We start from the raw sequence: 25,555 nt of genomic DNA, 5'->3' as shown, positions 1-25,555 counted from the left end.
GCACCTTAGGCCCCTCCTGCCCCAGGATCTTTGCACATGCTGCTCCTCCTCCACCTGTCCCACTCTTCCCCCGTTAGCCCCAGGGCTAGGGCTCTGCTTTCCTTTAGGTCTCTTCTTAAATGTTACCTTCTCAGTGAGACTTTCTCTAACCAACTTATTTTAAAATGCCAAGTTCTTTTCCTGTTTTATTTTTTGGTAGCTCTTATTGCCTTCTTTTAGACTACATAATTTACTTAGATTTCTCTGTCTCATTCACACTGGAATGTAAGTTCTATAAAGGCAGTGCTTACAGATATTGATTCATTTAATCCACATAACAATCAGCTATTACGATGGCCATCTCCCTTTTCCAGATGAGGAAGTGGGGGCACAGACAGGCCAAGCACCTTGCCCAAGGTCACCCAGCGAGGAAGTGGCAGAGCCAGGATTCAAACCCAGGCAGTGTGGCTCTCAGCCACCATGCCCTCCGACCGCCAGTTCTATTCACTGCTGGATCGTGGCTCAGACAGTGCCTGGCCTCTTGCAGGCACTCAGTAAAGAATGAATGAATGAGTGAATGAATGAGTGAATGCTGCAATTCCATGTCAGTGTGGCTCCCATAGGCAGAGAAATCCCGGATGAGGGACTTCCGTTGTCCCCTCCTATGCTTCCCCACCCGCCAGGCCGCCCACACCTGATGGTGGGCTACGTCAGTCAAGGTCAGTGAAGAAATGAATCTGCCCTGATCTTAAAGTGGGAACCACTTCTGCCCGTGGCCGCAGGGAAGGGACAGGTCAGGCTGGTTGGACAAATCCTCCTCCTTAGAACTGTGGTCAAGACCCATATATCTCACTCCTCTCCCCTGTCCAGTGCCCTCCACAGGGCCCTGGAGAGCTTGCTGGGGTCACATCATGAGTGCGGGGTAGGTAGACTGGATGGGCTCCTAGCCCCAAGCATCCTCTCATAATGCATGGGCTCCAGGAGCACTGAGAGGGAGCAGCCAGTCCTCCCCTTGGGGGCAGGCACATCCAAGAAGCAATTCCTTCCAGGAAAATTACTCAGGCAGCCATTTATTAAAACACAACTGCTCCTGAGGAGGCCTTTCGGCAGTGGAAATACCAAATAGCTTTGAAGCTCCCGCCGTCCCCGAAACAGATGAAGCAGGCTTCTAGGCACTATCTGACTTTTAATCTGCCTGCTCTTTCCCCAACTGGAAGGTCTAATGAAATGTTACACTGCGAGGAAACAAGGAAATAAGCAGCTTCAGAGGTGAGGGACATGTACTTAATTTCTTGCCTTGGTCTACCATTTGCATAAACCTCAAGGGAATAACTGGTAGAGGAAAGAGAAGAAAAATAACAATATCTCCACGTCTCCGGGGCCAGGCCCTGTGCTGGGAGAGCCATAGCATCTTACATTTAACCCTCACGGGCAGCCTGGGGAGGAACGTCTTATTGTTGTCTCTCTGGCAGAGGCCACTGGTACTCCCCATGTCTGTGTCCCCCTCTTTCTTGGGGTCCACAGTGGGACAACACACCCCAGTCCCGCATGATTCTAGCTGGGGCTGTGGGAGTGATTCGGGTCCCCCCCAGCCCTATGTGGTTGTGAGCAGGGCTGCCTTCTTCTCCCTCTCGTCCCCTGTCCTTGGCAGGGCACGACAAGGACCAGGTGTCAGAGACACACCGTGGAAGGAGTGGTTCCTGTCGGGGTCACGGAGCAGAGCTCCTTCCTGGAGGCCCACCCCCACTGTGGCCAAGAGAGAAAGAAGCTTCTATTGGATTAAGCCACTACTATTTGGGGGTTGTTTGTTTCGGCAATCAGCCTGCTCGAGTGCAATCTTAACTTTACAGGTGAGGAAACAGAGGCTCAGAGAGTTGAAAGTGACTTTCCCGAGGTCCCCAAGAGCCTGGATCCAGCCAAGCAGGAGCTGTTAACTAGGAGTGTTAAATAGACCTAGTTCCTCCCCCAGGTGTCCCCAGTGAGAGGCCCAGGCAGCTACTCTGAGCCAATCTTCCAAGTTCAACTCCCAGTCCCGAGGCTGAATCCCTGAGGATCCAGGCAGGAGACTGTCCCTGTGGGATGGTCCCTACCCTGCCTCATCCTGGGGAGAGAAGGCAGGAAGGAAAGAGGCTGTACCCTGGCTTCCTGAGGACTCTCTTCTTCCAAATGCCTGGGCAGCCCTGTGCACGGCACATGCTTTGTAGGAAAGGTCAACTCCAGAAAGCAAGACTCAGCAAATCTTCCAATAGCCAAACCCTGAGAGCGGGCCGCCCCACCAGAGCGCAAGTGCCTCATGGAAACAGAAGGAGATCAGGTTGGCAGAGGGTGGGGGGCACCTCCCCTGCAGACCTGGTTACAGCCGTCGGGCCCTGCCATCTGCAGGAGTGTCTCTGGGTGTGCATGCCTCCAGGCGGGTGGCTCTATTGAGGCTGAAATACGTCCTCTAGAAGCCTAGAGAATTTTTGTTCCTTAATGAACATGTGCACAGAAAAAGATGCGATTGAAGGATGGAAAAAGGACTAACAAACCAGGGAAGAAATATGACTGTTGACTTCAGAGAGGCTATTTTAAACCAGAGATTAAAGGGATGGAAATTAAAACAGAGCAAAACAAAACACTGCTCGGCCCTGGTTGCCTGACTGAGCCATTTAGGTTTCTTAGTGCTGCTTCCCAAGGCCACCAGCATGGCGACATTGTTGACAACACACGGCCCACACCCCAACCACTCCCAGGAGTGCTAATTACTTCCCAGGATTAATTCTTCAGTTTACTAGACAGTGCCTGCAGCCGTGCCAGAAACAAGAGCTCCTGGATGGAAGACACACCTACTGTTTCCCGGGGGCTGGACTTTGGGCCAAAACCCACACATCCTTTTGCACAGGAAGAAGGCACCAGCTCTGCTGCTGTCTGCCGGGAGCATCAATTATGTGGATTTTTTGGCTTGGACTCTTTCTTAAAAAAACATGTTGTATAGGAAAACCTCTTTTTCCCAGGTAGGGGAAAACTCAGTTCTTCCCTACTGTGGGTCTTTATCCTGTGGGTCTCCTGTTGTTTTACACAGAACACTTATTTCTGACACTTCCGGTCACCAAATGTGTGGGAATTTCCCCCCCCCCCCCACCTAACAAGCAAGTCTCCAACAGCAGCCAGGTGTCCTACAATTCAACTCACTTCTGACACTGTCTACCTGGAGACAGCCTCAGTTCCCACAGGTCAAGGGCTCCATCCTACAAGACTGACCTCCCACTCCCAGTTCGGGTGCCAATTGCAAGTCCAGGTTGTCACCTGTGCTTCTGACTGACCAACAATGGATGGAGTTTCCCATGACCTCCTCCTTGGGTTTGATTAATTTTTTAGAGCAGCCCACAGAACTCAGGGAAACACTCACTTATACTCACCACTTTATTAAAGGATATGATAAAGGCTGTAGATGAACAGCCAGATGAAGAGACACACAGGGCGAGGTCTGGGAGGGTCCGGAGGGCAGGAGCTTCTATCCCCATGGAGCTGGGGTGCATCCTCCTCCTGGTGTGGGTGTGTTCGCCCACCTGGAAGCTCCCCAAACCCTGTATTATTGGGATTTTATGGAAGCTTCATCATGTAAGCATGGCCAATTATTAAGTCCATCTTCAGCTTCTCTCCCTTCTCAAGAGAATGAAGGGTGGGGCTAAAAATTCCAAGCTTCTAATCATGGCTCGGTCTTTCCAGTGACCAGCCTTCATCCAGGGGCCATCTGGGAGCCCACCCAGAATTGTCCCTCTAGAACAAAAGACACTCCTATCACCCAGGAAATTACACAGGTTTCAGGAGCCCTGTGTCAGGAACAGAGGTCAACGACCAGTATTAGAACAAGAGATGCCCCTAGTGTTCTTATCTCTTGGGAAATTACAAGGGTTTCAGGAGCTCTGTGTCAGAAATTGGGGGCAGAGACCAATATATATTTTATATTATCTCACACATGTTTTCAATTGTGAGGGGCTTGCATAAGGATGGTGAATGCATAGTGTCTTCGACCAGGAATCCTGGGAGACTTGCTGCCTCAGACACCGGAATAACACTGCATGACTGGCCAGCTCCTGTCTTACTGTCCCTCTAAAACAAAAGACGCACAGAGCCGCTGCCAGACATGCAGCCCACTAGCCAGCCCTGGTCGGCACTCAGTACTCTGCCAGGGGCTGTGAGGGGTGCAGAGATGCTCTCAAGAAGCCCCCGTCTGGCAGGGCTGGACCAATCCTCAAGGGGATCTTAGACCAGGAAGTGGTGCTTCCGCTGGGCATGAGTGTGAGCCCCTTGAGTTCTGGGACCTGGTTCTCTCCTCTTGCCTTCTCCACAGTGTTAGCTAAGCATGTGTGTATCCATCCTTCCATCCATTCAGTCATCCCTGCACTCACCCACCCATCCACCCCTTGATTTATTTGTCTATCCATTAATGTATCAACTCTTTGTTGAGCACCTGTTTAGATGCTTCTCCAGGCATCAGGAAGATGACTGTCAAATGGAGACGGTGAGAAAGGTTTTGAGCAGAACTGAGTAGTGAAATCTGTTGTTGTCTGATATCCAGTCCTCGTCTTCATGTGGTAATAGAAGATTTTCCATGTGGAGGCCATTAAATATGGCTTGGGTGTTCTGACCCACCATTGGGGTCAGCACGTGACCAGGCCAGGCAAATCAGTGTATTCTATCCTCCTGGCCATAATTGCTGATTCAGGGTCCACGGCCCAAACAGACCCAGATATTTTAGATCTGTTATGTGAACTCAGAAATCAAGGGTCTCTCTTCCCTTGGGATCATGAACAGTATGGACATTGTGAGCTGGAACAGCTCCTGGCCATCTTCCCCCGGCATGGGGAGGAAGCAATGTGCACAGCAGGGAATGAAGCCAGCCACACAGAGAAGCAGAGATTAGAGCCTGAAAAGAGTTCTGATATTACATGAACTCCTGGGTGTAGCTATGACGGGAGCTGTTGCTGAAATTTGCAGTTACAAGAGCTGACACATTCCCTTTTTTGTTTAAACTAGTTTGAGTTGTGTGCCTGTCTGCTGCAGTCAAAGGAGTTCTAATGTGTTCTTATACATTCTCCGAAGGACTAGGCACTGTGCTGCTTAAGACGAGGTTTGGGATGTAAGGAAACTTCTTTGTGACTCTTTGGGAGGATTCAGAGAGAAGGAGAGGGAAAGAAAGATGCTAAAAATGAAAGAACAGTGTGGACCAGTACTGTCCAACAGAATTTTCTGCAATGACGGAAATATTCTACAATCTGTGTTATCCAATATGGTAGCCACTAGCCACATGTGGCTATTGAGTACTCAAAAATTGGCTAATATGATTGAGGAACTGAATTTCAAATTTTATTTAACTTTAATTTAAACAGTGCATCTGGCTAGTGGCTACTGTATTGAAGAGTGCGGGTGTGGACAAAGGCCTCTGAGGAGAAAGCGTGAGGAAGAGGAAGCACCTCTGAAGGACTGGGGGCAGATATGAGGGGGACAGATTGGAGGTGGAAAACTGGAAACAGGGATGCAAATGGCCCAGGGGGGATAGATGAGGGTCTGAGTTGCGACAGAGGAGACAGGGAGGAGCCAGAAGTGAGAAGTTACAAAGGGGGAAGACGCCAAAGCCAACTCCCAGGACTGGGTGATGGTGAGACCATTCACTGAAATGAGGAACGCAGAAGAGGATGGAGGTTTGCCAGGGAAGTGAGGATTTGGGTTTGGGGTGTGTGGACTCTAAGGTGGGAGGACATCAGGCTGAAGGTTGTTTAATCCGAAGTTGGAGGCTGGAGACACAAGCTTTTGGAGTCATTAGGGCTTAGGGAGTAATTGGTCAAATTGTAGAAAGATTAAACATATAGCAAGCCTAGAATTGTGGAGAATACGGCTATTAAGAGGTCAGAAAAAGAGAGAAAAAGGAAAAGAGATCTAGGATGTAACCAGAAGGAGGTAGAATAAGGGTGGTATAGCACCATCCACATTCACCAGGATTATTAGTGAAAGTCTTATTTTTCTTACATGCAGACATATTTTTGAGATAAATGAAATCGAGTCCTTTAAATCCTGAATAAGAACAAAATATTTTAGCCATTGTAAAGACAAAATATTCTGAAATACACTGCATACTTCCCAATATGCTGAACAGAATTGAATGTAACAGGGACACTGGGCTGTTAAACCGCATCATGCTTAGGACCGAAGGACCCTCGTAGGACCCAGTGTCCCCACACTGACTGGTCCAGACTGTGGTGTTTCCTAACTGTTCATGTCGAATTCCAGAGTTTTGCAGCTGCTTCATCTCCGATTAGCTTCTAGCAAACATTTCTTGCTTCTGTTATCTTTCCAACACCTCTTCCTTACTCTTGCCAGATTGGGAATTTGCAACATTTGCTTTGAATTTTGAATCTAGGTAATCAATCTTATAGTCAATTTGTGTTTTTTTAAGAATAGTTCTGAATTAAACCCCAACAGGTGGATGATGAAAAAAAGAATAAGATTTGGGTACACAAACTTGGTGATCTCTACTTGTTTTGTTAGCCTTTCAGAGCTGCTTTCTAGCCTTTTCTCAATCTAGGCTCTGGGTAGGAGGTTTCCAGATAAGAGAGAATTGGTGGAAAAAGCAGAGGCCCTGACAGTCTCCACTGAGAACCTCTTATTCTGATGGAGATCCATGGCACACACTGTCACATCATCATAAATGTGGAGGGCAGACACTACACAGGAGAGTTAGTCAAGCTGCAGCCCAGGCAACTCACAAAGTGATATATCTCGCAAAGTGTCCCTGCCCACGACCAGAGACCATTTTTCACGCTTTACTCACACAAAGCCACAGGCACACACCTCCCAGTGTCTGGAATGTACTTTTTAGACGTGATTCCAGCTTCCTACAGGCCAGAGAGCAAGGAGCTGACAAAGGGTGACACAACAACCTACTTGTTGGGGGTCTAGGCCAAAAGCTTTTAGACCTTGTGGTAAAAAATAATAAATCAGAACAGGAATGGAGCCAAGCAGGTATGATGCAGAATTAGGAATTCCAGCTTTGCATCCAAACCACTGGCCTCCCTGCCAGTGAAGCTGACCGCAAGCATCTTTGTTTCCCCCAGTGTGGTCCTGGGGCCAGCAGTGCCCGCATCACTTGAGAGCATGTTAGAAATGCAGAATCCTCACCCCAGCCTACTGAATCAGAATCTGCATGTTAACAAATCCTCAGGAGTGCTGGGTGCACACTGAAGAGTGCTGCCTTCCTCAGCTCAGAATACGTTTAGGTGATCAAAGAACTGTATTAGGAATCAGGAGAAACCTGGGTCCCAGCCTTAGTTCTGCCACTTGTTGGTGGTGTGAATTTGCATAAGCCCTTTCTCCTTGCTGGCCTCTGTTTTCCCAAATGCTAACTGGGGTCCAGCCCAATGGGCTCAGCCTTGCACCTGTTTTCTAACTGGCAAAGTGAGGTCTGTAGGTACCCTTGGGGCCAACAGAGACACTTTGCTTTACAGACAAGAGCAGCCTTCTTCCTCATGGATAATTCTCATGGGATTTCAGAAGTGTTTCTTACTGTCATGAAGCCTATGGCATAAATCCTGACATCCTCTGGACACGTTCCAAAGCTTCCAGCAGCCCAAAATACCAAACCAAAGTAGCACCATTAGAATTCAGCCCTGGGGATGTCCCCGGTGGTTCAGTGGTTAAGACTCTGCACTTCCAATGCAGGGGGCATGGGTTTGATACCTGGTCAGGGAACTAAGATCCCGCATGCCATGTGGCGTAGCTAAGAAAAAAAAAAGAATTCAGCCCTTCCACCCTGATCAGGAGCGTATGAAGGTGCTGGGCTGGCCTGAGATCTTCCTCTCCAGCTCCCCTTCAACATGCAGCTTCTTGGAGGTAGCCAAGCCCTAAATGCCTAGAATCCCAGCAAAGAGGCGATGGACCATCCCTTCCCAAATACCCAGATGGGTCGTCCTGCTTCCCTTCCTTAGTCCCTGTAGTTCTGTGCTCTAAATTCTGCCAACAAATGAATCCTGGTATATTTTATGGTTAAAACAACTCTGGGGCTTCCCTGGTGGCGCAGTGGTTGAGAATCTGCCTGCCAATGCAGGGGACACGGGCTCGAGCCCTGGTCTGGGAAGATCCCACATGCCGCGGAGCAACTGGGCCCGTGAGCCACAACTACTGAGCCTGCGCGTCTGGAGCCTGTGCTCCGCAACATGAGAGGCCGCGACAGTGAAAGGCCCGCGCACCGTGATGAAGAGTGGCCCCTGCTCGCCGCAACTAGAGAAAGTCCTCGCACAGAAACGAAGACCCAACACAGCAAAAATAAATAAATAAATAAATAAATAAATAAATAAATAGCAAATATTTAAAAAACAAAACAAAACAAAAAACAACTCTGTGTTCCAAGCACTAATGCAGCTGACATAATACTGGTCATGAGTGCTTAAACAGATGCCTCCTCTTGATCTGCTGTAGGGGTGTGTGTGCGTGTGTGCACGCGCGCGCACGTGTGTGTTCAATTGTGTTACATCTAAAGCATCATGGAGTCCATGTTTCTGCCCACTGCAGGAATCTATAGCTCAAAGCCAACTGAGAAGTTACTCTTTCTTCCTAAGGGACTTTAAATGCCCTTCTCTTCACAGAGGCATGATGGAGGGGACAAAGAGGGGAAAGCAGACCCCTCCCCCCAGGTCCACAGAGTGTCCAGTGAGGCTGCAGGCGGCCCATGGGTCCCCAGGTGCCCATGGACGGCACCCACAGGGAACTCGGAACAAATGCAGAAGCCGATGGCAGCAAGGTGATCGCTGGAGGGGGCTGGTGTGGCATGGGAGCAACCCACACTCATCCAGGCTCTGCAGAGAACAGGAATGTAACAGATGAAAGGGGATGCCAGGCAGGTTCAGAACAGTCCTTCCCACCACCCCCGGTGTGTGTGCGTGCGTGCGTGTGTGTGTGTGTGCGTGTGTGTGTGTGCGTGTGTGTATGTGGAGTGTTTTGGTTTCCACTAAATCATCAGGCAGGAGGACAGACTCGAAGTTTGTCTCAATGTCGCTGTCCTTGTTTACCACGTGTGGGCTGTATTTGTTCATATCCATCCGAGGGTAGACAGTATATGGTTTCTTTCCACCGAATGGGCTCAGGCATTTTTGATGGATCCTCCCTTTGTTCCCTTCAAGGCCTGAACACAACATACTCTTACGGAGAGAGATCAGGACTCAGCATTCCGGGTTTGTTTGGCAAACAAAAAGGTCAGCAGCCCTTGCAGAATGCTGCTGTGCCCAGACGGTCTCTCCTCTAAGCGCGCAAAGTGTTAGCACTGAGTTTGAGGTGGTGATGGGTGCAGCGCTATGACATTCAAGGGGCAAATCCAATCTGGTCCCCCAGGCAGAGGTGGGACAGTCAGCCTCCTTAAGTCCTCAGCCATGTGGCTGTTTGAGGGCCCGGCTCCCTGCTGTGACAAGTGCTGAGTGTCACTCTGCATTACAGGCCAAGAACGAACTCACCCTGACAGCCAGGCTCCTTGCACAAAGTGTGCTCTAATTTCTGCAGCTTGGGGTCTCCGGGTCTTGAGGACCGGGTCACCCCAATTACAATGCTGGGAGTTTCCGGAGTGATAGAGGAAAATTCACCTCTCAGTTGTCAGGTTGAGGCCAAGCATTGCTTGAGAGAGTCAACAAGAGGAAATCAAGTTAATCCACTGGTGTGAGTGTGTCTGTCTCGACAAAAAGGACCCCAGCATTCAGGAAGGACGTTTGTTACTCTGAAAGGGCATGCACTCGGATTTTAAGAAAGGGGTAGGCATCAGATGGCCTCTGTTTCCTTCTGCTTTGTAGAAACCCAATCCTTAGCCAAGCATCGCCTCTGGAATATGAGATGTCAAAATTTATGGGGGTCAGAAGGCAGGCGTAGGCCTTGGATTGTTGCTGTTCTTTTTCTTAAAAGATTTTTTTTTTTAAATTGTACCAGATATAAAATTGACCATTTTTTAAAACATTTTACTTTTATGTATTTATTTATATAGGCTGCGCTGGGTCTTAGTTGCGGCACGCGGGATCTTTAAGTTGCAGCATGCAGACTTCTTAGTTGCGACATGCACGCAGGATCTAGTTCCCCAACCAGGGATGGAACCCGGGTCCCCTGCATTGGGAGCATGGAGTCTTACCCACTGGACCACCAGAGAAGTCCCTAAAATTGACCATTTTAAGCATATACCTCAATGGCATTAAGCACATTCACAGTGTTGTGTAGCCATCGCCACTGTCCATCTCCAGAACTTTTTCACCTACTCCAGCTAAAACTCTGTACCCATTAAACTCTTAACTCCCCATTCTCCCCTCTCTCCAGCCTCTAGTGACTTCCTGTCTCTATGAATTTAGCTACTCTAGGTCCTTCCTAGAAGTGGAATCTTGCAATATTTGTCCTCTGGGGTCTGGTTTATTTCATTTAGCATAATGCCTTCAAGGTTCATCTATGTTGCAGCATATACCCATGGATGTAGTAGTTCCTTCCCTTTAAAGGCTGAATACTAGTCCTCTGTGTGTATACACCACATTTTGTTTATCCATTCATCCATCCATGGACACTTAGGTTGCTTCCACCTTTTGGCCATTGTGAACAACACAGCTACAAAACATGGGTGTGCAAATATCCGCTGGAGGGGCCTTCAGGGTTTACAATAATGTTAACTCCTCTCCCGTCTGATGAGAGGTGGACTCTAGTTCAGGGTTGAGCGAGGCTGCAAAGCTGAGAGCTAGCGCTTGGCTGTTCTTCAGCGGCAGGCTGGGGTGAGGTCCAGGGGGGAGGGCGGGGAGGTACCCCTGCACCGAGGCTGAGCTCAGGACTGAAAGGATGACAATCCCACAGACGCAGAAGCTGCTCTGTCCCTCTGCTCCTTTCCTCCCAGAGCAACCCTGGGACATCCTAGCTTTAGCCACACGTCTCAGTGCCACCTCACCCACAGCGGGAGGGGAAAGCACAAAGACCAGAACAGGGCCCTCAACCTGGCTTATCTGGCTGGGTTGCATTTTTTTTAAAACTAATTTGATGGAGGTAAAATTTCCATAAAGTAACTGCTCAGATGTTAAGTGTACAGTTTGACAAGCTCTGACAAATGTATGCATCCTCACAATCACCAGCCCAATCAAGATACAGACTGTTCCATCAGCCCAGAAAGTTCCTTCGTGCCAAACTGCAAGTTAGCAGCTTCTTTTAGAGCCAAATTGCTGCAGCATCAAAAGGGTTAGGGGACTTAGAAGAAGCCTGTGTGGGGGTTCTAGGCTGTGAAACCCCGGATGTCCTCGGCTCTGTGTTACCACAAAAAGCACTTTCTTTTCCTTTCTAATTTTGCAGTTCAGAGCCACCCACAGTAGTCTGGCAAGGGATATTTTGAACCATTGGAGCCCATAGCAGACTGTGGGACCTCAGTTTCACTCAACAATTCAAAACCCATTCGCTCTACGAGCATGTCCTGAGCACCCGCTCTTTGCCCTGCCTGGGTTGAGTGCGACCGTGGCATGTCAGGGGTAGGAATGGCCCCAACGTGCAGGAGGGGAGACACCGAGCAGAATGGAAAGAATGACATCTGGGCGGGAATACAAGTTTGCAACTTGGGATGCCACAAAGGCATCCAGTATTCTGGCTGAGGCCAACGAGGAAGGCTTTTTGGAATCAGGGGCACGCAGGCTAGCCTTTTCAATGATGCATAGCTTTTGAACAGAAGGCAAGAAAGAGAAGAAGATTCCAGCCTGGGAGGACATTGCGTGTCAACAAGGGCACTGACACATAAGAACTATCATTTACGATGTAATTTATTATTATGTGCTAAGCATGGGGCTCAGTGTTTCACATTCATGATTTTGTTTAACAAAAATTAAAGAATAATGATGAGGAGTACCTTACGAGGAAAGTTCTATCAGGTGCAATGTGGCTGGGTGACTGTCCAGGTTCACAAAGCATTGCACCTGGATTCAACCCCGGGTCTGGATGTTTCCGAAGCCCTTGTTGTTCTGCTGTTTACTGTTACATGAAATACACGAAAACCGAAGCACTGCCTGCTGCATGCACAGAGGGGAAACAGGAAAGGAACCAGCGTTGCTTTGAAGGGCATTCCAAAGACTGGGGACTTGGGTGGTTCCTTACTTGGTTCGAATTTCAATTGAAATGGTGGGAGCAATATTACAGTCACAAAAAGAGCTCTGTAAACTCTGCATTATGCACACATATATCTCTGGGTTTTTTAATGCCATAGGAAAATCTCCTTTACTTAAAACAGTGGGGGCTAATTAGCAATATTATTTTTTCCTAAGAGCAGTCTTATTTATACAAAATGGCCCAAAGCAGGCTCACAAAGGTTGCAAGCACAGCTGGCCTGTAACTAGCACTGGCTGTCCAGGAACGGGCCTTCTAGAGAGTGTGATGGCAGGAGGAAATTCTGTTCTCTTCATTACTGTGGTTGCCCCCATTCTTGTTATACTGTTAGTCCCTGGGGGGTGTGGTCCTCAAAGTATTACGAACGTCATTTCTCTTCCCTTTACCCTAAATGCCCCACCCCATCTGGAGCTGCCACAGGGGGAGTTTTCCGGGAGCTCCCGCGTCTACCTGGCTTTTCTCCGCGGGCTAGGTCAAGGCTCCCGAGAGGCCACACAGAAGCTGCGGCCACGACCTGGAGCTCTTTGCATTGTATCCGAAGCTGAGCTCCCAGGAGAGGCTCGTGAATTCTCTGACACCAAATGCTGCCAGTCCTGAGTCCTGCCGGGCAGGAGCTGCAAGTCTTCTCAGCGCCCAAGCCCAGCGTAGCCTCCCAGTGGGTGCGACAGCAGCCTCGGAGGGTGGGGGAGCCTCAGGCTGCTGAAGTGCATCTCATTTCTCAACTGTTTTGAAGGATGCTCCCAGAAACGCACGGTCCCTGGATGCACAGTCCGCATTAAACCCGCAGCCCCGGGGCAGCCAGGTCACAAGGCACAGCTTACTTGTGCACACGCAGATCTTCGTGTACGTGCACACACACACTCAACCTACACACGTACACACATGGTTTCTTCACCGCCTCTGGACAACCAGGGCTGCCATATGTGCCCACCACGCCTCATCCTCCCCAAGTATCTCCAAAGCACTTTATGTGCATGGAGGGACCGAGAGCCACCGTCAAAAGGAGGAGACCCGGTTGGCAGAAAGCCTCTTGAGCTCCCCAAAGACCAGGTCACGCTGCCCCTCATCCTCCTCTCTGAGCTCGGGGTCTCTGAGTTGCAGAGACAGGGAGGGAGCTCTCCCCTGGGTCCGCAGGGCTCCTCCCTGCTGGCCAAGCTCCTCCTCTCTGCCCACATGCACACACAGCTGCAGGGCTGCATCCTTCCTCGACAAAAGTCCATCTCTCTGCAGTTGGTAGCCTGCAGCCAGGCCAGTACCCGCCTTCTCCCCGAATGCTCCCGGATTTGCAGAGGCCCGCAGTGACCAATGAACAACCTCCCTGCCCTGCCCCTTCCCCTGGTGCAGAGGGTGGGGTGGGTGACCCTGGGGACACACCTCCTCCTGCCCAACACACATTCTGATCCCCAAACCACAGGCTCTCTTCCCCGAGGCTGTACCACACCTTGTAAGCTCATCACTCTCATGGCTCAGTCTTGAAAGAAGTGTTTTAGCTTCGAAAGCAAGCACAGTTTAGGTTTTGACATAAGAGCCAGCCAAAGTCTAACCTGGGCCCTGTGGATCCCGTGACGGTCTACTCGAAGGGGCCTCGCTCTGGACCCAGGAGCAGGAAGCCGGGCACGGGGCAGAGGGTGTGTGGCCCCCGCACGCTTCACCAGCTCCCACCAGCCTCCATCCTGCTGCAAGCGAAGCACATTGCCAACGAGAGTATTTTTTCTCCTCGTCAGTGATCTGTTGCTGTCTGTGTATTCCAAGAGGAGGCCATTACAGGGAGTTAATAGAGTTTTAAATTTGTTTTTAAATTTTATAATGCAATTCATCAAATTCAGCAACTGAGCACAGCACTCATGTTCAGACCAGGCAGCATATGTCAAACTGGCCCCAGCATTCCCCTACCCTCCCTCCCAACCCCAAAATGAGGAAAGGTTTAACTCTTTAGGGTAACTGCCAGGCACGGCCCCAAATGGGGTGGGAAGAAAGGCAGCAGAGTGGGTTCTAGTCTGCGAGGGTCATTCTGGAATTGGCCCATGGAAAGACTAGTGACTTACTTGAGGTGCTCTGGGCACCTTTCATGGTCAGGCGTGCTCGAGGCTGCCTGAGGCCTTGGTCTCCTGGCTGAGGTGGCCACCTGGGGTCACCGTGACTTGGTTCTTTCAGACACACGTCTGTTACGGGGCCAGGTGTCAGTGAGAATGGGGCAACACTCAGGGTACGGACATGGAAAGCAAACGGTGAAGTCTGCTGGTCAAGACAAATGGGAGCTCATTTCTGCTATATTTCACCCTGAAGGGTTTCCTTTAGGGATGTGTTTGGCTGAACTTAGGATCATTATTGAAACTAGGGACCTGTTGCTGCTGAATTGGAACTAAGTGAGATTTAAGGGACCACGGTTTTGCGAAGAACATATTGGATTTCAGGACTTGCAGCAGCTCTGTATCATGAATGGCAGTCAGTCTTGTCTTTTCTTAAGCGTTAATAAGTGACTTCGGTTCTAGGGAAAATTCCAGAATAGACGTTGCCAGCAAGTGAAATCCTGTTGGTCCCAGAGCTGACCGCAATAAAAGCTTCCTCCTGCGGTTCCAACAGCAGGACCTTCAGCTTGTGGAGGCCACAGAGCCCCACAAGGGAGTGGAGGGTCCCCTTGCCCAGCACAGCCTGGCAGGGGGTGGGAGGTGGGGGCATAACTATCAGAGCACAGCACAGGTCTGGTCCTGGCGCTGGTCGGCTTCTGAAACCTGCCTGTTCTCAGTTAACAGAACCCACAGGGTGGCTGTACCCTGGTCCCAACTCTCTGGGCACAGGTCAGCAGTGGCCACCAGGTGGCAACAACTTGCGGTCACTACTGATTGGTGGCCCTGCCTGTGCTGGTGACAAGGATGAGGCTTCAGGCCGGCTTCCGCTGAGTCCCAGAAACCATCCTCCTCCACCTCTCTGAGCATCCAGGTACCAACCTGAGCTTTGTACCTCCTGAAAGGAACAGATTGCAAATAGAAAGCTAACCCTTCTTTGAAGCCACACCCAAACATCCTATACTTACTTCTCCACTCTTGGGTGACTTTTGCCCAATATTTTGTGCCCTTCCAGCTGGAGCCTCCGTGCTCCCATTCTACATAGCTTCAGACATCCTGCTTCTGATTTCACACGAATCGAGATGCCAAGGTGGGGTGGTGCCAGAACCCTGCATGGCCTTGGCTCTCCTGAGCAGATTCGGAAGCAGATGCTGAGGACTGGGCACAGATGGGATACGGGACTGGGGTGGAGCCGGGCTTGGCAGCCGGCGGGGGCAGGGGGTGGGCTGGGATGGAGGAAGAGCATCTTGAGGTGAGGGAAGTCTTTTTGCATTCAAGGGCTTGCCGGCTTCCAACTTGCTACTTATTGCATTGACAAATATTCCACACGATTGAAGAACTATTTTCCAAAACAAAATGCTGGTATTCATCAGGAGGCGCGGGTTGTGCAGTGTGAACAATTCACTTTCGTTAAGTACCATATGGCCGCTGGTAGGAAAACGCTAACATGTTTCAACAGTACAGCTGGGGTAGGGTTCCTTTATTCACCGTGCAGATGGCTCTAATTGACATCTCTCCTAAAACAGGTCTCCAGCATTTCTGCAGGATCATTAGAGTAATTAGTTATTAAATACCATCACCACTTTTAGAGAGAGGGTCTGATCCCTGGCAACATTCCACTGTGATGGAATTGACAGGTCCCGGCGGAGGACCAGCCGTGGGAGGGCCAATGGGAAGGGCATGAAGGGCATGCTAGCTCCTCCTCCTCAGTGGCAAGGCCAGGGAAGGACAAAGACGTCGCTAATTCCAGAACAGCCCCTGGAGACAATTCGGGCAACCAAAGAGTTCTGGACCAGTGTTCTAGAGCCAGGCTCATCTTTTCTTTAGCTGTGTGACCACACAGCGTCAATCACTCAGCCTCAGTTTGTTCTTCCCTTAAGTGGGGCACTGCGCTGGGGATCACACCGGGTTTGGGGGAAAGAGAGGGGTCCCAGGAATGCATGTGCGCCTAGGAGTTGTTCCAAAAAGTAAATACATGTATCCAGAGGGCAATATGGATGGAGGAAATAGCCTTCACTCTGAGCCCTTTCCCCATTGATCGAGGGTTAACGGTACGACATTTTTAGTTTAATTTCACAGTCTAATCAGTTTCCTGCATTACTGATCAAAGGAGTTGGAGCGATTGTAGTTTTGTAAAACTCTCGGCTAAGGGAATAAGGCTAGGAGGCTCTCAAGCTCAGGGACCATGAGAGGGAGTGCTGGCCTCGGCACACAGTTCTCCTAAGAGGGACCATTCAATCCACAGGTAAACTGTCCTCCCACTGCTGAACCACGTGGGGGATCAGAGTGTCCAGACCCCACACGGGCTGCTACCCAGCATCAGAAATGGAGAGCAGCCTCAGAAAAAGCCTTTCTCCCAGGCAATGCTGGAGCCCAAATCCACCTCGAATGCCATTCTGAGCCCCCAGCCAGCCTGGGGCTTCATTGTTAAACACCCTCCGTCAGCAGGGCCCATCTGTGTGATGGAATTTTTTTATTTTTTTGTCACTTTTTCAAATCAGAATAGAAACAATTTTTAGTCTATAATTATCATTTCTTTTCTCAACAGACAAATGTTTCCTTTTAAATTGTAGGGCAGAAAAAGCAAAGAACAACATTTTAAACCGAAAAGAAAGACTAAAATTAATTTCCTCTTTACAGAAAAATAAAATACAACAGCTCTAAGAAGCCAGGTTTTTCTTTTCCCAAAAGAGCAAAAAAAGCAACAGTGTATTCACTGCCAGCATTAATGCCCATTTTTAAGAGGCAAGTCCTTGAGGGACGGTGGTGATGGGGTCTGCAGACCTGTCTCTGGGGTCAGGCCTTGGATCTGATCTCCTGGGGGAGGCTGGACTGCTCCTGACATCTGAGCTCACTTGGGATGAACCATCTGAAGCCCCCAGTTCAGGGAGCCAGCTCGAGATGGAGGGTTCCAGGAGTCAGGGTCAAGGCTTGGGGTCTACCAGTTGGCCCTCAGTTTCCTCATCTCTGAAATGGGATTTTACATTTTACATTTACATCTTCCAAGCTTGTTGGAAGGCTCCTTTGGGCCAACTGCTTTGTGACTCTGAAGCATTGAACAAATCCTGCTGCTTTCACCATGTAGTGAAGACTAACCAGAATCACTGTTAAGAAAGCAAGCCCCGCTCAGACGCTTTCTCTGCCGGCGAGCTCCTCTGCCCACCTGGAAAAGCCCCCCATCCCGGCCCCCCATCCCGGCTCTCACGCTTGGCCAGCATGTAGTAGGAGAGCTACGGGCAGGTGTGCGTTTAGTGAGTGCACCCTCAGTGCCAGGTTCGGACGGAGGAGAAGCAGGCTGCGTTTCAGATGCTGAAAGCAGTTCAGTGTGGCCGGGACAGAGCCTGCTCAGGCAAGGCAGTGTGAGTTTCCCCCGCGTGAGGAGGGTCAAAGGTTTCCTAGACCACGTTAAGGAGTTTGGTCCTCAGAATCGGCCAACAGACGGTGAAGACGGCTCAACTCTCTCGGCCCAGGGCCACTCCCACGCCCACCCTCCAGCCTCCTCAACAGGGAAGGAGGCACGATCCACGTCCACAAATAATCTCTCCCAGTTCAGTGTGGTCACGGCTGACCCCACTCTCACTCCCCAGCGTAAACCCCTTCAGGGGCTCGCCATCACCCAGGGCTGTGCTGGTGAAGGTTTAATAGCCGTCTGTGATGGCGATGAGGGATAAAACAAACAAACCAAACCAGCTAGACCCTGACTCCTAGCGTTTGCCAGTCTCTGTTGGATACACATTCCCACTTCGATTTCAAGCTACCAACAGAGTGCCACCGAGGACAGAGCTGGAAAGAGCCGTCAACATCGGGCTCTTAGGAACCACCAAGCCAGCCCCAGCTTACCGCAGCCTCGGGACTTGTGAACGGGGTATGGAGGGCGGGGCCACAAAGATGCGGCCCCAAGGCGGCTGCGGCTGCTGCTCTGTGACCGGGAAGACGCCACGTCCTCCTGGCAGCAGGGATCAAAGCTAGCCAGCACCCTGCCACACTCCCCTGCCTCTCCCCGCTCTGACCCCCAGCGGCTTTGATCCCTCAGAAAACGTCCAGACACCTCACCTGGTATCCAAGGCTTTTCACATGGGGCACCGCCTCGTGGGCTTTCCAGGCTCTTGTCCTTCTGTCCCTGCAGAGCCCCCTGTTCCAGCCTCACTGTCTCCTCGAGGTTCCCATCACAACTTGGATGATCCTGCTCACAAGTTTTCCTCTGCTTGGCACACCTGCCCTCCCGTATTCCCTGATCAAACCTTGCCCATCCTTCAAGGCTGAGCTCTTCTTCTGAACGCCCCCAGCTCCCTGCATCTGTTGGCAATGAACCCCAGGGTGCACACAGCGTGCCCCAGCCTGATGGCACGTGCTGTGCTGCCGCTCAGTGGATCCACACTCCTCATGATGGGCTCCCGAGTCAAGGTTCTTCCTGACCTGACGTTACTTTCTGACCTTTGAAAACTCCCTCTCAAGGAAGCAGAGGAGGCCAGGCATTAGTGCCCAATGTCCATGCTTCCAACCACAAAACGACTATGGGCCCAAAGACTCACTTGCCACGGCCGGGTGAGGCGGGAGAGACGACTGGGTTAATCGGGAAGGAGCTTAGTGGCTGCCCTGGTCACAGGGAGACTCACATGGCAGAATAGGCAGGGCCTGTGGCAGAGACACAGGATCCCTATAATGACCCCAAACAGGTGGAAAAAGCAACTGGGTGTCCTGCACACCTGATAGCTTTCTAAAAATAGCCGGTGGGCCCTGGCTCTGCAGGCTCGCCTCTGGGTAGGGGCAGGGGCTGGGGCTGGTGGCTATTTGATCACTAAGTTTCAGAGGATACAGGCAAGTCCTGGCTGGTTCTGTACCTTACCCTCCCCGGCCAGGCTGAAGCTGAGCCTCAGCCAGACACGCAAGCTCGGGACTGGGGCCCTGGGCCTGGCCCATCGCCTCCCCCTTAGCTCTGCCCCACTGCCTGGGGGAAGGAACTGTTTCTTGTCTGAGGATCATGTGGAGGAGGAAGGGAGACAGGCCGGAGCAGATGCCAGCAGGCTCCGGGCACCATTTATTCTTGGCCAAGGGACCCGGGTACAGAGAGATTCTCCTCAAACCAAGGCACTGACAGCATCAAACAGAAATGTCATGGTCTGAAGCCACGTGGCGTAGGAGGAAGCAAGAAAAGAAGAAAGGAATTCTCCAGGCCAAGCCCCAGAGGTCTCCTCTGCTCTTCTGTAAGGCCAGGCTCAGGGACAAGCAGTGGGCAGTGGAACAAAGGGAGAGCTCTTTTCTTTTGGGTGCAGGCCTTTTGCAGCTCCCAGGACCCCGTCTCCTCTGGTCCTCTCCTCCCTCCTCCGTGTCTAGACAGAATACTTAGCTCCTGGCAACCTGACGTCGTGCATTTGGCCTCCGGTCCCCAAGGCCAGCACTGTGGCTGCACCTGGGCGCTCCTCTGGCTCAGGGAAACCTTTTAAAAACAAATCTCACAAAAAAGCATCTAAAAAAGAGTGGATACATGTATATGTATAACTGATTCACTTTGCTGGACAGCAGAAACTAACACAACATTGTAAATAAACTCTACTCCAATAAAAATTAATTGAAAAAACCCCACCCATTAAAAGTAACAGTATGTATTCTTAGGGGCCCAAATGTCAGCACATTTTGGAGATCACTAAGTCACCCAGCTGAGAACCAGTCTGAGAAGGTTTAAATAAAAAATTATAGGGAGTAAAATTACTTCCAAGTAAGATCTCTAGCGAATATAAATTGTGTCCCCCCCGGCCCCTCCCAAACTTGGAATATGCCGTTCTAATTCTTTTGCTGAGAGGCAAGGAAACTGGGAGGCTTGCATCTTCCTGGAACGTTTTCATTCCAAGGGTGCTCCTCTCCTTGCGAAGTCCTTCAGATACTCTTGACTCTTAAGCATGGTTTTCTTACTGGGTCTTGGGAGGGACACACGGCATCGCTTATTCTGAAAAAGCTGGCAAGGCCAGCAGAGGAATGGAACGCACAGAACCGGAGAGACTCCCGACACTGCCTGGCCCCCTGCCGGCCCCAAGCCCCTCTCCCAGCTGAAGACCGCAAACGCCGCCGGGCAGGCCCACGTTTCCCCTCACTCTCCAGGCCGAGATCATGTTGCTGAAATGTGATGCTTGGCCCTCTGACCTGCCAGCTGCGCGGCCACCCTGGCACCAGGGCCCCGTGAGCTCCCACCTGTGAGCCGCCAACGTCTATCACCATGACTCGGCAGCCGCGGCCCCGCCATGCCCCGCGGCACCTCTTACGCATCTAGGGCGGTGCAGCCTCTTCTGCTTCCTCGGCCCCTCTGAGCACCAGCTTCTGCAGGGAGCCCAGGCGGACCCGGCTGGCGCCTGTGCCACTGTGGTGTCATCTGCCCTCCCAGCTGGCCTGGGGCTCGGTAGAGTGGAAAGAGATGCAGATGAGGAGCTGGGCACTTGGCTTGGGGGGGGCGCTGCCACTCCCTCGCATAGCACATGCGATGAGGAGCAGGTCACAAGTCACCTCCCCTCTGGCATGTGCTTCCTTCTCTGTGAAATGCGAAGACTCGGGGCAGCTCTACCTACCTCACAGAAGTGTCACCGGGAAGAAAAGAAATGCCAGCTGGGGAAGGAATTTGGAAGAGTGCTAGTAAAAAAGTTCATTATCATTACAGAGTAGGGCTGAAGGTGTCCAGGCAAACTCCCAGGCAAGCCTTCCTCTGCGAATCATCTCTTCACGAGATGAGTACTGACTTCAAGGTTCCTGTTCCCTCTTTGCTAATAGGAATTGCAGAATCGTTGCCAAGTCCAAGCGGTACAAACAGCAAATAATCACTTGGACGAGAAGCCTGTTGAAACGAGTCTTTGCTGGGGAAGAGGTCAGCTGGCAGCTTGGCCCATAAATCAGGGCTCCCCGCTCAGCTCATTGGCTCTCGCAAGGAGATGGACTCAGCTACACTCTGACGTTTCACAGCTCTCACTACGCACCCTGCACACAGTAGGGATTTTGACAATGTTTGTTGAACTGATTACTGCAGAGGCAGCCGGAAGTGTGAGAGGGCAAAGCCCTGTCCACTCAAATTAGAGACTCACTCCATCACGTGAGGCAAGGGGACAAATCCTAGTCAGACAGGACTTGAGGCTGTAATGGGCAGGGCATTTCATTCTGCAGCCTTAGCTGAGAGGGATTTCAGGGGGCAGGGGGGCTGAGGGAGGTTGGAATGAACATACTTACTGTATTATGTTGCAGCAGTGATAAGACTAAAATTTTAGTATTTTCTTAATGAGACTCCTGTATTCACTGGTTTTCCTTATCAGCCCTGGCAAGAACCACAGTTTAGCATTTATGTCCTCTGCTTTAGAATGGAAGAAGGATCATAGGAGGGATTCGAAAACTCACTCTAGAGAATAACTATATGCATCCCTTTTGTTCTCCCAGTGGAATGCGGGTTCTCTGGCCCCGGCCCTGCCCCAGATGCGCTGTGCTGTTACCCACTGGATCCAGGCGGGCGGCAAGCTTTTCCAGTTTGGAGTTTGCTGAACGAAACGCAAATTGGGGCTGGGGAGGGAACCAGTGGAAGTTAGAATGCCAGGCAGCTCGAAGTGCCTCTGCCCTCCCTCTCCTGCCCCAGGCTTGGGAAGCCATCCCCCTTCCCCACTAAGTGTCCGTAACCACCCCCGAGGGGCAGGTGCACAGGTTCTAACACTCTGCAGAGACATTTCTAACACCTGCCATGGGATCAGCTCTTTGAGGGCTGCAATCAGGGCAATGGCAAGGTCAAGGCCGTACCACAAGTCCTCACACCGACGTGGCACTTGCTGCCTCTGTGGGGTGGTGCAGGCACAGCAGCACACCCATTTCACAGATGTGCAGCCTGGTCCTTAGAGATGGTAGATGCCTTGGCACCACCTAGAGAGCGCTAACACTGGAGTCAGGAATAGAAGCGGGGGGTCCGGACTTAGGGCTGGGGTTAGAGGAGACCAAACCCCCTTCCCAGGGCCTGAGCCTCGGTTCCTCCTCTTGCACCCCAGGACCTTGGATCCCCGGGGGGCAACCAGCCCACTCTGTAGGGAAACCTGAAAGGCTTGCCTCACCTTCCCGTCCCACCCACTTGGATGACTATCCAACCCTGCAAAAAAGCATTTTTTTTTTTTTCTGATCAGATTTCAAAAAGGTGAAAGTTCTCCAGTCTGCCCAGAAATCAGGAAGAGCCATCCTTCCTTTATCCTAAACATAGCCACAAGTCAAGAAGCAATCAGAGCCTTAGAACAAGCAAACCAGATGGCATCGTACTGCAGAAGCTCCTTGTTCACGGGCAAGTCCCAGCATCCTTGTTTGTAGCCTATGAATGCTTCCTTTGCACATAATTCTAACAAGCAGATCCACAGCAGGTGAGCGGGTGCTATTGCCTCAGGCCAGACAAGGACCAGAGCACGTTTAAAGGCTGAGAAAGAGGAGAGGCAGAAAGACTGTGGTGAGCAGGGGCACAGCCTCAGCAAGCGCAGCAGCCTTGAGTCATTTAGTTCAGGAACAAACCTCCTAACTGCCTCCAAGGGCCCGGACCCTGGAGCATCATGGCATCACTGCATAATAAACGATACTCTTAAGGCGGCAGGCTTTGGAATCCAACAGAGCCTTGTGTCCTGGCTCTGACATTTATCATCTGCGTGTCCTTGAGCACTTGGCTCAAACTCTTGGAGCCTCTGCTTCCTCCTAGGCAATGGGGACACATGGAGCTCCCACTCTCAGCTGTGGGGAGGCGGCTACTGTCAGGTGCTTAGGGGACAGTGCCTGGGGCACGCAGAGAATGTGCCCTGACATCCAACATGCTGCAGGAGAGGGGGGCGTGTGAGCCATCCCTTTGGAAGGATTTACCCAACATGGTTAAGATAAAAGAAAGTGAGGGCTTTACTAGGGGTAAAAGTGGCAGGGAGAAGACCCAGAGGAGAGCGGGAGGGAGCGTGGGTGGGCATGAAGGCAGGCCCCGCCCCCTCTGCTCCCGCCCCATCACCTACAGAACACCTATGAGCGCCAGGCCCTGGATAAGGTGCATGACGGGTTACTTGATTCCATCCTCCCAACTGGGCTGTACCTCTTACAAAACTCCATTTTACAGATGAAGGATCTTACACAGGAGTGAGGACACGTTCCTAGGGTTACATAGCTCGTCAGTGGGATTCAAATACAGGTTTATCTGAGTCCAAAGCCAGTTTCTTTCTCAAGCCCTACACGGCACAGGGAGGAAGCATGGGCTTCGCAGAAAGTCCACGGGGGGAGGCATTTGCAAGCGCCAGGGAAGAGGTGGAGGGAGAGAGGAGCAACCGCTGGGCCTGAGCTGACTGCCCAGCTGGCCCTGATGCCAGCAAATGGGCCACAAGGGCAGGCGGCACGGACAGCTTCAGTGCACCAGGGAGAAGGCCTGACCCTGAAACCCCCCCGAGAAGTCTGAGTGTCAGTCCTGCCTGAGGGGAAGCAAGTCCACCTGGAAACTTCCAACACACCCACCTCTCACCTCCAAGGCTGCCCTATAAGAGCCCCTTCCCTTCCTCCTGCAGGTAGGGCCAGCCAGGAGGCCTTGGGACCACAGCCTTCTCCAGGGGTCCCTCTGGATTGCCAAAAGGAGGGTCCTCTGGGGGAGCCCCCTGCATCAGCCACCTCCCCCACTACCACCCCTACACACCCCCGCCCCAGGCTCCTTGCCCCAGATGGCCGGCAGGGAAGAGGACAGAGGGCACAGGAACCCTCCGTCATAAACCCTCCTAATTCTCATCACCTGAATTGTGTACCCAGAAAAGAAACATACCTACAAAAAAATGCTGGCGTGAGGGAGAGGGGTCTTTGTAAAATGTGGGCAGTAATCAGAATTTGTATCCAGAGAGAAACGACAATTGTGAAAACCCTATATGCAGCCTGAACTCTGGGTTATGATAATGTAACATTTCCAGCAATAATATTCAGGGAAGAAAGAGAGATGAAAATGAACTGAACTTTATTTGGGGATCTCATTGCTATGGGTATGGTTCCTTTCACTAAAATACAGTAATATCTATAATGAGGATTCGTGTTGTCCTAAGGAAAAAATGTGTGACAAAGTGACCTTAAAGCATGGGAAAACGTTTATATGCCGTAATACAGAAGCTTGTTTCCCCCTAAAGAGTGGGGGTATGTAAATAGCTCCCTGAAAGAAGAGACTTGTGTAATTAATCACCAGCATCTACCCTTTCCCGGGCATTCTGGCGGTCTCACAGTCTCGGGACCGGGAAATAGGAGTCAGGGTAGTGGCCTGGCCTTGACCTCCAGCAAGGGGTGGGGGGTATGCCAGTGAGTGCACTCCTTGGATTCCAGCACAAGCAAACAGGCGTGCTTTGTCCTCCCTCTTCCCATCACCCACATCCAAGGCTTTGTTTTGGTTTTAAGTGCTCAGTGAATCAGAGAAGGGCAGACTGAAAGGGTCTGGTAGCCTCTTCTCCCTCTAGCCCTCCCATTGCACAGATTAGGAAACTGAGGTCTTGGGAGGCACAGGCATTTGCCCGGGATCCCAGGAAACTGCAGAGGACAAGCTTGAGAAAATTACCACAGTGGACATCGCCACCCAGTACCCCATTTCCAGGGGGATTTGGCCCTGCCTGGGCTGGCATGTGTTTGACCAAGGGCTTCACCCTCCCCTGGAGTGGCCGCTGATCTCCTTCAATGAGATGCAGAGGTCTTCAGCTCTATCCTGCTCTTCCTGTGTCTCCCTTACCTGGCTACTGTCCCAGGTGGGCGATCCTGAGAGGTGGATTATGCTGACACCCCCTCTGCTGACAGCCCTCAGGCTGGGTGACACCCTGGTCCTGTCATGGGGCCGGCCTGGTGCTGAGCAGCTGTCTGGAGGCCATGGCACACTGGCCATCAGGGAGTTAACAGAAACCACAGAAGGCGTATTCTGGGGCTAAGGTAGCAGGTGGGAATGCCCTGGGTTGGGCGGGGAAGGAGGAGGAAAAGGGGGGGGAAGGTGGGGGGGAGCGGTCAGGGGTCAGGGGCCCTGGGGATCTCAAAGACTGAGGATGTGAGAGCAGGAGTTGGCTCTCCTGGATGGAGGGCTGGGCTGGAGTGGATGGACCAGGCCTGACAGCAGAGGAGGAGCAGGACACAAGGTCTGCTGACCCTGGGGGAAGAGGCACACCCCCCAGCCTCCCCCCCACCCCCCAACCCTGGGCCTGGCGACTGCAGCTCCTCCCACAGGCTCTGAGCACAGGCGGCCATGGAACCTCGAAACAACCCTGGGCCCTGCAAGTGCATCCAGGGCGCTGTGTGCAGGACCTCTGAGACGAGCTTGCTGTCCACACGCTGCCTGGCGGCGGTGTCCCTCGCTAGGCTCACAGACCAGGCCTTTCCCTGCGCCCAGGAGTCACTAATTAAAAGAAAACATT

General features: G+C 51.5%; 1 protein-coding gene across 6 annotated transcripts in view; it reads right to left on the bottom strand.

Moving 5' to 3' along the window:
* The window catches only part of KLHL29 (kelch like family member 29), a 312,456-nt gene that overhangs the window by 160,320 nt on the left and 126,581 nt on the right, over window positions 1–25,555 (bottom strand). For 2 of the 6 annotated variants that reach the window (XM_061210441.1, XM_061210437.1), the window contains exon 1: window positions 20,358–20,677. The exons of 3 other annotated variants lie outside the window; for them this stretch is intronic. Coding sequence is in view for 1 of the 3 variants with exons in the window: in XM_061210437.1 (XP_061066420.1) it covers window positions 20,358–20,432 (75 nt within the window). In the remaining 2 variants the exon portion in view is untranslated. Of the gene's footprint in view, window positions 1–13,649; window positions 13,706–20,357; window positions 20,678–25,555 lie in introns of those variants that run through there. One more of the 6 variants, XM_061210442.1, reaches the window with a different exon arrangement.

The sequence above is a fragment of the Eubalaena glacialis genome, chromosome 14 (genome assembly GCF_028564815.1).
Source record: "Eubalaena glacialis isolate mEubGla1 chromosome 14, mEubGla1.1.hap2.+ XY, whole genome shotgun sequence".
Classification (NCBI taxonomy): domain Eukaryota; kingdom Metazoa; phylum Chordata; class Mammalia; order Artiodactyla; family Balaenidae; genus Eubalaena; species Eubalaena glacialis.
Note: the sequence above shows the minus strand (reverse complement) of the source record. Positions and strands in the feature narration are given on the sequence as shown.